The following is a 13012-nucleotide window of genomic DNA, read 5'->3' as shown; positions in this document are numbered from 1 at the left end:
AGCATAAACAAACGGTGTGATCAGTAAATTTAATTGTAGCTACTAACGGCTCCTCCTGTAGAGTAGAGAGGAGACAAGGGCAGAGTTTGGTGTGCTCAGAAAGGCCCACTCCAGTGGTCAGAGCACTATGTTGCTAAATAGTTGGAGCTAGCTTTTAAAGACACAATTTGACCCTCAACATACACAAAGTTCTCCACTGAGGGGGAGACACCCCCAAAATAAGGATGCACTTCATAAATAGAGTTAGGTTTAGTTTGGGATTGATTCCATTGGCACAAAGACTAGCCAGTCACATCTGTCTAGATAATACTAGCCCTACCTCAGTGCAGGGGACTGGATTAAATGACCTATGGAGGTCCCTTCCAGGCCCACACGTCTATGAGTCTGTCTCTCCTTTCTAGGCGTTTTATTTTTCCCCTTCCTCTTGTGTTTTTAAAATAAACTATCACACTATTCAGGCTCCCACCTGACAAGTCATCTGCTTAAAAATGGAAAAACAATAATATTAAAGACCACAAATTGTTTTCCTGTCACTGGAGGTCTGAATACTATGGAGAATAACCTTCTCAGGGTGAAATGTTAGCTATCAGCACCATAAGTGATTTTTCCTTGGTAGTGAGGATGACTTGTCACACATGAACTAGTGGAAGACAAAGTGATCTGTCTCAGGCAGCTCAGCTGGCCAGAGGCAAGCTATCCCTTTCACACTGACTAGTCACTCACCTTGTGCTTTCCTCTCCTTTTCACGCTTCCTGGCCACCTGGCTTCACCTCTTCATTTCCAGTATAAACAGAAGCCAACCAAGGATCATCATCTCTATTATAAGTGCTTGTAAAACCCACCCCTTCACTAGGAGAAAAATAAATCTTCCACCATAGAAGTGATGTCACCCTCCCGTGGGATATTTTAATAAGTTGCCCGGCTTCTGAGTAGCCCACTATCATCCAAACCAACATCCTATGAACTGAACAATCCCCACCTTTCTGCTGCACCTTACAGACTGTGTCTATTGTAAGAGATCAGCTGAGGAATGAGAGTCAGATTTTAGGAACAGACCTACTGCTTTAGGGGCTTCCCCGACTTGAAACTAACTCGTCTCAAAATTGCCGTGCCTGCTCCTACATTTTTAAACCAGCCAAAAGAGCTAGAAATTCAGCACTTCAAGTAAATACCCTGCCATGGAGGTGGCACCCCTTGAGCTACACATTTGAAATTCCCCATTAGCCTCATTATTTGATCATAGGAGGCTAGTGGTGGCTTAAAAGAGCTGTGGCTGTACTTATTAGAATGCCCTGAAGCACACAGCTGTAGGCAGGAAGTGCTTTATTTTCAAAAATACTAAGAGGCTTTAAACCTGGGAGGCTGCTGCTGTTCTGAATGTAGCTGTCAAAATCCGTCAGTAGCCACAACATTTTTTAAAAATGGGTTAGAAAAAGGCAAGAATCAGACAACTTAAATCCAAGCAATAGTGCCAGTGTTGAAAGGATGGGCCAACTGCATCCCTGTGGTAACACCAATGGTCTCTTTCTAAACACACTTCATTGTAGTTACAGCAGGGGTGTCTGGCCCAGGGCATTTTCCTAAGGGACTGCTAGCTAGATAAATAAACCAAAATAAACTTCAGACAAGCTTAGGGAATGGGAGGAAGTGCTGTATGATTTAGCTCAGCTGTTCCTATGAGATAACGTATATTCAAGTAGGGGACACTGCTTAATATCTAGCAACATGAACATTAGGGCCTGACCCTGCAATATGCCGAGTACCCTGGATGAAATCCTGGCCCCATGAAAATCAATGGCCAAAAAACTCCATTGGTTTCACTGGGGCCAGGACATCACCTCCTGCAGTCCCACTGACGTCAATGGGAGTTGAGTGCTCTGCCTTTGGAGGATCACGCCTTTGTTAACACTGGTGCTTTCCCCCCACTCCTGCAAATGCTTCTGCAAGATGTGCTTATTTTACATACAGGAGTAGGAGTGAGGCTGTTCTGAGGAGTGAAGTCAAACGTGCTTGCAGGATCAGGGCCTGAGAGCCACACTGTAAACAGATATTCATTGCGAGTATCAGGGGCTTAGCTCTCAAAGGCGAACTCCTGCTGGAGACTGAAGATAGGGAACAGGAACATGCATTTTGTTGGTCTGGGTAACAGGAATTTAAATTGATTGCAACTGTGCAATGAGTAAATCTGCTTTTTTATCTAATTATGGCAGCATAGGTTATTCATGATATTTAATATATGCCACCAGGCACAGAGTGTGTCCAGAAAAGGGTTTACAAATTAGAATACAGATTGACAGGATACTCCTGAATGCAGTTGTAAATATATATATATATTTAATTAAATGGAGTGAAACTATTTAGAGGTCATTTGTGTTCCCTCTCCCCTATCAAAATCTGCCTTTGTAAAAATTTTAAAAAATGCAAGTCTGTAACTTTGATAATTTTTCTAGGCAATGAGCTCTCTCCTTGAGGTATAAATGGCTGTACCTTAACTTCAGAACATGATTGCAGGGCGACTCAGCCGAAGGGAGAGGTATGGTGGCTCTGTATACTATTACAGCTATGGCAATGCAACACAAGCAAGCCAAAAATCACTTTTTGCAGCAAATTCCTGTGGTGCAGCTCTGAAATACAACCAACATGAACTCAGATTTCAAAAATTAAAAGGAACACTGTCAAGATTTCCCCTTTCCACTTGTCTGTACAGTATAACATCTTAATACTGAACATTGTTAAAACTGAAGTAAATGGATACATTGAATTTGCTTTTCCCCGGTTATACTTGTTCTTTCTGCATCTCTGCATGCAGTTTTTGCAATAAGTTTAGTTAAATCAGTGCAGTGCCCTACTGTGGAGGCAGTTATACCAGTATAAAGGTGTTTCTAGCAGTACAGCTTGTTATAGTAGCAAATGAAACAAGCTATGCTGGTATATAATACCTTTACTCTGATATAACTGCCACCAGACTAGAGTTGCACTGATTTAGTTTAAATCACTGCATATGGTGTGTAGACGCTTAGAGAGAGAAACCAGAATAGCAGTTTCTCTTCATCTGTTCAATACAGAACACAGGGCAGGAATTTTTTAAAAGCATGAAATGAAGTTTAAAACTCTTCACGTGGGGTTTTGTAATTTGTTTTCTCGGTCTAAACCAGGTTGACAGTGTCCCTTTAATTCATATTTCTTTCAGTTCAGGGGCAACTTGAAGGACTAGATAAACGCCACCCATCACAATTTACACCCTGCCTGATTTTTTAATACAATTGTTTCAACCTGATGGTTTTTCATGCATTCAAGTCAGAGCATCCTCAAAGGTGTTACTATGCTGGGCTCAAACCACACAGGTGCAGATCCATAGCAGCTGAGAAAGAAATAATCCAATTTAAAAAATAAATGTTAAAAAAATATTTAGAATGATTCTTTTGTTCCCCGTTATCTTCAACCAGCTTAAAGTAGTGCAATAGAACCTCACTAATTCACAGAAACTGGGAGACCCACTGCATATTGCTTCACTTACTCACCAACTAGCAAAATTCAAATAATGAAAGTTAAGCCAGGATGATGCATTACGAATCGTGCTTGGTTCACTTTCGGTTAGAGTAGTAATTCAGCTTTTTCTTATACTTTATCATGTAATCAGTAAATGTACTGAAGGATACACAGCAAACAATAATGAAGTCTTGATAAGGGGACTGTACTGCCACTCTCTTTGCTGGGATGCAGACAGAGCCTGCCATTTTCTGGGGTAATTATATAGTGTGGGTTAGGGAGGTTCCATTGTAATCTGCATAAAATATGTAAGAAACACCAACTTCTCCCAGAATAAGGCCACTAATTGTGCCATTGGCTACGGGCAGTGAAAAACAGCAGTTGAAAGAAGAAAATCCTCACTCTATTGTAGAGATCTTTTGAGGCAAGAAATATTGAGGGGGGAGGGAGGGGCAGCAGACATGACACACTAACACACTGTCCTTTCATTCTCCTCTTTCTTCTCCAATATGAATACAGGTACCTCCGCTTCCTGTAAGTGCTACTCCCCAGGGAGAAATTTCAGTCTATTTTCTTAGATGGGAGTCTAAGCAAATCCACACTATATTTAAAGACGGGGACAGCACTGTAGAACAATATTACAAGTTTTCCATGAGCCATGGTCATGATAGTCTGATGTCCAGATGCCCAGATTCGATACCAGGGCCCATAGAAAGGATCTGAGATGGCTGGGCATAACATGTTGTTCAAATTCACTTCCGTGACCTGCAGAAAGGGACAATAACAAGTTTATAAATCAATCTTATATTGTGCTGTATTGACTCAGAAACCTAAAATGGGAATTCCTAACTCCCCTAAAAATCAAAGTAATCAAGTTAATATGTTGGCAATTCTCACTCACCTATTTATTCAGCACACAGTCAGATTTTCAGAAGTAAGGCAAGCAGTTGTGCACTCAATGTCTATGCAACTGCATGTCTAATTTGTGCATGGTAAAATGGGTTTGTGTGAATGGGATGACTGACATGCAAATGATCATAAGTAGCCATTAGCATATGCAATTGCCCAATTTGAGCACATAATTGCCCCAGCAAATTAGGCACCCATTTGCACCTAAACAGTTTGAAACTTTGGCCCAAATGTTTATTTTATGAGTAGTCACTTACCAGTCCCAAAATCTGTAAGATGCTAAAATGATAGACAAACATCAGGCCAGTGGATAACAGAGCCCACCAGAAATTGCAAAGTGGCTCTGCAGTGTAGATACCTTAAAAAAAAAAAAAAAAAAAAAGTATTAATGTTTAACTGAATTACTGTGATTCCACCTAGTAACTAACTTTCATGACAGTGAATACTTGAGACCCCCTTGTTTTTCACCTGAAATACATTCATTATCTTTTCCCTCCTTCTGATCCAGCGTTTGGGGCTAGATGTATTTTAATTTGATCATTAAAGACTATACAGGACATTAACTCTCACTAATCCTGCTTGTTTTCCACTGAAACAGTATTTCTGTGGCCAAGAGAAATCAACAGGGAGTGTTAATTTTACTCCATAAATATACAGTCTGCTTTCACTTTCAGAGGTGCTTCAGTCAAGGTATTCAAGTATTACACCCATCGGAAGCAGGTGTTCTCACTTTGCCCAGCTGATTCTACAGAGTGAACAGAACTAAACAAATAACAGTTACCACAATAGGACGTGTTAAATCACTGCAATGTGTGTGGATGTTACTGAATTATCTGCAGATAACTATGCAGTTAACTTGCACCACCAATGCACAGGACGAAGGACTGTATAATCACATCTCACTGTCTAGGGTTGCCACGCATCCGGTTTTTGACTGGAATGCCCTGTCAAAAAGGGATCCTGGGTGCCTTGCTGACCGGGCCGCTAGAAGTCCAGTTGGTAGTGCAGCTAAGGCAGATTCCCAGAAGCGGCCAGTATTTCCCTGTGGCCCCTAGGCTCAGGGGCAGCCACAGGGGCTCTGCGTGCTGCCCCCACCCTGAGCACCGGCCAATGGGAGCTGCAGGGGTGGTGCCTGCGGGCATGGGCAGCGCACAGAGCCCCCTGGCCCCTCTGCCTATGAGCCAGACATGTTGGCCACTTCCGGGAGCCACCTGAGATAAGCATTGCCCGGCCAGAGCCTGCACTCCTGCCCCAACCCTGAGCCCCTTCCCGCACCCAAATTCCCTCCCAGAGCCTGCACCCCACACCCCCTCCCGCACCCCAACTCCCTGCCCCCTCCTGCACTCCAAACCCCTCATCCCTGGCCCCACCCCACAGCCCACACCCCCTCCCGTGCCCCAAACCCCTGCCCCAGCTCTGAGCCCTCTCCCGCACTCCAAACCCCTCGGCCCTAGCCCAGAGCCCCCTCCTGCACACCAATCCCCGGCCCCACCCAGTGAAGGTGAGTGAGGGTGGGGGAGAGCGAGCGACGGAGGGAGGAGGCTGCACTCCACGGATGGAAAAGACTACAGAGGTGTGTCTGCTCAGAGTTTATCTCCACTGGAGAAACAAGTAACTGCACATTCAGCAAGATCACTTGTTATTGAAAAGGTAACATTTCCCCAGTAGTGCCTGGCTCTTACACGCCTGAACCAGGGTCTTATGGCAGCTAAACACACTGACACGATTTAGGGTCTACAGGACAGGAAAGCCTTTGGGAGTTCCCATGAAAGCATTCTCGGGCACAGTGCATCTGATTTTTTAATTAATACTCACTGGCTGTGCTATGTTGAGAACAGAAACAGAATTAATGTGGTTTCCAAACCTCACTAACATACAACATTTTCAATTAAAATAAAAAAAATACTGAGGAGTCAAAGAAAATACAAATTGAATTTCTCATTTATGTTTCCATTGAGCAAAAATGTACATTGGCATGATATCACAGAGGCAACGCCGCATCCACACACAATTACAAGAGGGTTATTGACCAGCTTCCAGCTTTATTAGCAAGTACCAGACTAAATATGCAGCAGAAAAAATAATCTACCCTGCTTCCCCCTCAACAACTCAGAAAAAAGCAGCCCTAAGTCAGCTATTTAGCTGCCATGTACATATGGCGCATGGTGTCTTCTCCTAGGTGTTATAATCATTTACACACTGCTTTCACGTATTTAAATCCTCACCGCCATTTTACAATCCTTTTCTACATTGATTTCTAAAGTCCAAGATTGAGACTCAAATCCTGTGCTGTCTGCAAGGCGTACGTGGTGCAGCTCAAGAGGCAGCAGGATGGGGATGGGACAGTAGCTTTAGACCACATTTTATGCCCCTCCTCCCAGTCCTGCAGCTGGACAGACTGACTGATACCAGGAGTAAATTACAGCTGCCTCAGGAATGCTACTTTCTGTTCAGCTGTATAGCGCTATTACTGGCAGTCAGGAATCAACAGGGTATAGAACTGCCCCAGACACAACCCCAAAGCCTGGGGCTGGGATAGGGCTGGTAAGGAAGCTGCTATCTGCAGCTCTACTCCATCCCCCAAGCTGCTGGCCAGTTAAACCAGCATTACATCTTTGCACCATCAGAGTCACAACACAGGGGGTCAAGGATTTGGCCCTGGGTGTGTGACCTCTCTCTCTCAAGCCTCCGTTCTGGGGACGATGTTCAATCCCTTGGGGAGGGAAGGGAACACGTTGTGTGTCCAGAACTGGTGTATGTATTTGGGGAGAAAATTAATTAAACAGGAAGAGGGGGAAAGGAAATCTATGATGTGCCAGAATGTCCAAAAGAAGGGCGAGGGGGAGGAGGAGGAGGAAGACATCTCATTTCCCTAGAAGGCCGAAGTTAATCAGCACAGCTCCCAGTCAGGACAAGGCAGCTCATCCTGCTCACTGTGCAACACTGGAGTGTGAGCAGTCAGCAGCACACCAGCCTTCCAAGCAAACCTGAGCAAGGTGGAACCCCCGCACCATTCAGGACAGACACAAAGCAGAAGCTGCAAGGTTGGCAGTGTTATGTGACCTTGCCTTGCCTGCCACAGAGAACAGGATCACAATGAGAGTGAACAAAATATGAAGAGAGACACACACAAAATTTCTACATCACTAGAATGGTGTATTTTTTAAAATATCCTGGTGCTGGTAAAGTTCCAAAATGGAACTGGAATTCTACATTTACGGTCTCACACACACTACAGCTGCTTGGGCTGAACCTGCATAACCTTTCCCTATGCCACACCATTCATTTTCCTGTTCTGAAAGATCACTTTGACAGGCAGTTGTGTCTCCGAGATGGCCCTGAGATGAGGCTGCCAGCGTCAGTCAATGCCACAATACTTCAGACTAAAAGAACAGGAGTACTTGTGGCACCTTAGAGACAAACAAATTCAGACTGTCGCTTTTTGATGCATCAACCAGGAACTGGACTACAACCAACTCAGTTCACATAAGCTAAACAGCCATTAAGTAATGGGCTAGACTGAAAACCGATGACCTCGAAGTGAAAGGCTCACTGTCCCTGTTATCAAATTCCTGCACCATTCGAATATGCTTCCAAGTCCAATAAACTATTATTTCGCTGCACATGTAACCTATTTCCCCAGGTCATAATCCACATAATCATAATCTGATACAAACTTCTGCCCAAGGTATACAGATAGATTATAGGCCGATTACTGCATGTTGCTGAAGGTCAGTGATCACAGATCAAGCCACATGGGATATTGTTACAGCAGAAGGCAACCTGTGATTAAGTCAAAAAGTGTTTCGACCAGATCTGCTATGAGATGGGCAGAATATTAAGAGGAAATAATTTTCTAGCATCGGTTCTACAGACATTAGGTCATTCTTGTAGCTGTTCTATCTGTGCTGGACCTCACCAAGTTTGTCAAGAATTCACGTTTTCCCAAGAAGAGTCATAATATAGATTTGGCAAGAACCAGTCTCCGGGGACACAAGTACTGTACAATAGTTCAATGTCCTGTGTTAATGAGGTATTAAATCGATCAAGTAAAAAGGGTGCTACCACAGGGTCCAACTGTAAAACAAGCTGGAACCAACTGGCTTCACAGCCTCAGCCAAGGGTGATTAAAAAAGATGTCTGTTAGCTAGCAGAAAGTGTCAGGCTGGAAGTTCACTGCTCACACGTCAACATTAGATGGCAGCAGATAGCTGTAAACTGATCAATAGCCGCGAGCCAGAACAATGCCACAGGGATGGTAGAGGTGGAGAAGACTTACTACACTGAGCCATTCCTGTTGCAGGACACAGTCCCAGGTAGATGGAGGACAAACCCATACAAAATACTCCAGAAATCAAGCACTAAAAGGGAGCCTCCAAGAGACGCTCTTAGGCAATGCCGCAAAACAAATATGGAATTACATGGGCTAAAGTATATATAATAAGGCTACAAAATCTCCAGTGAGATCAAAACACAAGAGGGAAACATCAGAAACTTGGAAATATCTCGAGTCCCAGGATGGGAGTACAGCATAGTTTGGTTTAGCTTCTTATGTACAATGTAGAATATATGCTAATAAAACATCTTGTTTTCCATTCTCTAGTGCGCTAATTAGAAGTCTGTAACATTCCCAATTTTACGACTCATTGAGACATTAACATAAATGAATGTTAATCCTGTGCAGTAACTGGAGTTCTTCAAGATGTACGTTCCTGTGGGTGCTCCACTTCAGATGTGCATGCATCCCATGCACCTTCAATCAGCAATTTTCATTAGCAGTGCCCATTCGGCCCTACACTTCCTTCTCCACCACAAAATCCCACAGAGGAAACCCTAAAGCAGAGAGGAAGGAGGACTGGTAGTGGAGCACCCATGAAGGGGACACATCTTGAAGAACTCCAGTTATTGAATAGGTTGAGTAACCTCTCCTTCTTGAACAGCATCACAGAGGTAGAAAGAGATCTTGTGGAATGGAGGTTGTATATCGGGAGATTGAGAACAGGAAATGATACATTCAGAAATCCACCTAGAGAGTCTCTGGGTAGAGATCGTATACCTTTTAGATCTGTCAGCAATTGACACGAATGATGTGGAAGACTTCCTAATCCAGGTAGAAGGCTAATGCCCTCCTGACACTGTGTGTGTGTAAACTCGCATTCCTCCTGCTCTGCTGTGGTTTAGGGAGAAAAAAAATAAACTGCCAGCTAACAAACTAGACAGTGCAAGCTTGGCCAACTGAAGCGGACATGCGGAATTCTCAGTCTCAACCCCAGGCAGTTGACAAGGAACTGAGGTGTTTTGCCCGTGCAGCCCTATATAGCCTTGATACGGGGCACGAGGGCACGTAGGGTGCATGTGTGGGCTGAATGGGTACTGCTACCGAAAATCTCTCATCGAAGGCATACGAGCACCAGAAGGAGAGCACCCATAGGGACGCTACTTGAAGAAGAACTAAAGTACTTTGTTAGGAGGGGGCAATGAAGGAGCTATCCCTGATTCACCAATACCTCACACTAGATTTCCTCAAAGCTTCACAGTTAAACAAAGTGCTTTACACTGACTGATTCATATTCACCTGGGGAGCTAGTGCTACAAGAGAGATCCTCCCTGTTTATTAAGAACAGCAGTTCTCTCCAGGTACTCCATGCTTGGAGGCATCCAAGACGACTATATTCATGGGCAAAAGTTTACATAGCTTTGTAGTCTTCAAGTTTTCAAATTTAAAAAAAATTGAACTCCTGCAATCAAGTGCATTTTTACCACAAACCTTGGTCAAAAAGGCAAGAAAACATAATCAAGTGTCTTTGAAGTCACAAGGTGGCAGGGATGTCTGTTAGGAAGAGAACGTGTTTGGCCGATGCAGACTTGTAAACTCTTTGGGGCATGAAATGTCTTTTGGTTCTGTGTTTGTACAGCACCTAGCACAATGGGGTGCTGGGCCATACCAAGGGCTTCTAGGCGCTACCTCAAAACAAATAATAAACAGCAATAATAATCCTGGGGTGCTAATGGCAGGTAAAGCAAAGTGTTGCCTTAGAAGAACTGGAGACATAATGAAACAGGTTGTGCTTAATTAGTTAAATCCAACCTATCAGATATCAGATGGGTAATATGGCTCGGACTGATTGCAGGCCTACCTCCTTTCCGCAGCAGATAGATGGGCACAACATAGAGCATCACATGCTGGATGTAATAAATTTCCACCTCGAAGGGAAGCTGAGGAAACAAGGAAAACATTAATAAGCATTTTTCACGATTAACAAAGCATCTCTTGTGAGCACAAAGTATGTTGCAAACTATCCATACACGGCATAGGGATCATTTCTCTTCTGGCTCCACCAAAATGCAGACACTTGCAGGCTAGAAGGCAAAAGCAATGATAACAAGAGTAACATCATTACTTAGCAGGTTAGGTTAGGAAGGGAAGAACACCTTTTCCTAGTGAAACCATGGGGAAAGTTGGGAAGACAATGCAATTATCTGTGTTGGAAGTCCCTGTAATAAATAAACCACCATTATTTACTTTGTATCTCATCAACCTGGGACAGTGGTTCAACACTAACTCAGAGACTGTCCCATACTGAGGTTAAAAATCAACCATCCCTACCTGAGCTAAATCATGATGTGGTATTTCTGGCCAAATTCCAACTGAATTGTCAGCCATCATGTCCTCAAAAGCCACACTGCAATTCCCTGCAATTACATTGTTTTAGAATCATAGAATCATAGAATATCAGGGTTGGAAGGGACCTCAGGAGGTCATCTAGTCCAACCCCCTGCTCAAAGCAGGGCCAATCCCCAACTAAATCATCCCAGCCAGGCCTTTGTCAAGCCTGACCTTAAAATCTCTAAGGAAGGAGATTCCACCACCTCCCTAGATAACCCATTCCAGTGCTTCACCACCCTCCTAGTGAAAAAGTTTTTCCTAATATCCAAACCTCCCCCACTGCAACTTGAGACCATTACTCCTTGTTCTATTATCTGGTACCACTGAGAACAGTCTACATCCATCCTCTTTGGAACCCCCTTTCAGATAGTTGAAAGCAGCTATCAAATCCCCCCTCATTCTTCTCTTCTGCAGACTAAACAATCCCAGTTCCCTTAGCCTCTCCTCATAAGTCATGTGCTCCAGCCCCTTAATCATTTTTGTTGCCCTCCGCTGGACTCTTTCCAATTTTTCCACATCCTTCTTGTAGTATGGGGCCCAAAACTGGACACAGTACTCCAGATGAGGCCTCGTTTTGCCACCTACATGTGTTAATGAAGGGGTGGCAAATGTATTAACCCTTGGCACTGGCAGTCTAGATTTTCCAATAGCAAATACAAAAACAAAACAATGTAATACTTGCAGGCAGGCAACCCTGACAAGGGACAGCCTGGAAGAAAGACAAAAGAGGAACTCGCTGAGCCAGTTCTCTGCTCTTCCTCAGTAAATTGCTTCTGTCCAATTACCAGCAGCATAAGGCACAAAACCTCTATGCTATTCAAAGAGAAGGAAGTATAACTCACTGCAAGGGATGACAAAGCACATACAAAGAAAGCTCACAACCAAATTGCAAGTCTGTGCAAAAAAAAGTGAAGGAAAGGCCCACTTTGTAGACAAGATACTTTAGAACACATAGAAAAAATAAAACTGTACCCAGCTAAAGAGCCACCTTACTTGTAAACTTCAAACCACCCGATTTGGGTAAAATACAGCAACTATACATTAGTGCGTAATTGTGCCAGCCTGCTCTTAAATCAACAAAATTCACAGGGAGAAGCACAAGTCTGAATGTTAACGCTGCTTGAGAGACATGGAAAGGAAATTCCCAGAACTTCAAATTCAAAATTTGGGGGCGGAAGAGAGAGAGGAGTTGGATTCAAACACCAGGATCCATAACAGCCTCCATAGTTACAGTTCTGGTTCACTTCCAAGGTCAAATACACCTGTTTTTCTGATCGAGTTCAGGTGTGAAAATTGGACAATATTTACCATCATTTTAGGCTGAAATCTCACAAGAACAGCTCAGCAAAATTTATACCAGGGGTCGGCAACCTTTCAGTAGCGGTGTGCCGAGTCTTCATTTATTCACTTTAATTTAAGGTTTCGCGTGCCGGTAATACATGTTAATGTTTTTTAGAAGGTCTCTCTCTATAAGTCTATATTATATAACTAAACTATTGTTGTATATAAAGTAAACAAGGTTTTCAAAATGTTTAAGAAGCTTCATTTAAAATTAAATTAAAATGCTGATCTTACGCCACCAGCCTGCTCAGCCCGCTGCCAGCCTGGGGTTCTGTTCTGAGCGGGGCCTAAGGCCAGGACGCCGGCTGGCAAGGGGCCGGCAGCCGGGACCCCAGGCCTGGGGGGGGGGGGGGGGTTTCAGAGGTCAGGGCAGAGGACTGGGTGTGTGTGGGGGTGCAGGGCAGAAGGCTAGGTGTGTGGGGGGGTTCAGGGGTCAGGGCAGAGGGCTGGGGTGTGCGTGGGGGTGTAGGGCAGAAGGCTAGGGGTGGGTAGGGTTACCATATTCAAACATTTAAAAAAGAGGACACTCCACGGGGCCCCGGTCCCGCCCCCAGCCCTGCCCCAACTCCGCCCCTTCCCCGCCCCAACCCCACCCCTTCTCCGCCC

The 13012-nt window shown here is 44.2% G+C and overlaps 1 protein-coding gene across 2 annotated transcripts in view; it reads right to left on the bottom strand.

Moving 5' to 3' along the window:
• Positions 1-3879: 3879 nt before the first annotated feature.
• Positions 3880-13012, bottom strand: part of TMEM164 (transmembrane protein 164) — a 100800-nt gene continuing 91667 nt past the window's right edge. For both annotated transcript variants that reach the window (XM_065411195.1, XM_065411196.1), the window contains 3 exons: positions 10536-10614; positions 4656-4756; positions 3880-4254 (listed from right to left, as the gene is read on the bottom strand). In XM_065411195.1, the coding sequence (XP_065267267.1) occupies positions 4051-4254; positions 4656-4756; positions 10536-10614 (384 nt within the window). In that variant the 3' untranslated portion in view covers positions 3880-4050. The remainder of the gene's footprint in view (positions 4255-4655; positions 4757-10535; positions 10615-13012) is intronic.

Source organism: Emys orbicularis, chromosome 9 (assembly GCF_028017835.1).
Source record: "Emys orbicularis isolate rEmyOrb1 chromosome 9, rEmyOrb1.hap1, whole genome shotgun sequence".
In the NCBI taxonomy this organism is placed as follows: domain Eukaryota; kingdom Metazoa; phylum Chordata; order Testudines; family Emydidae; genus Emys; species Emys orbicularis.
This window is presented reverse-complemented; position numbering and strand designations above follow the sequence as displayed.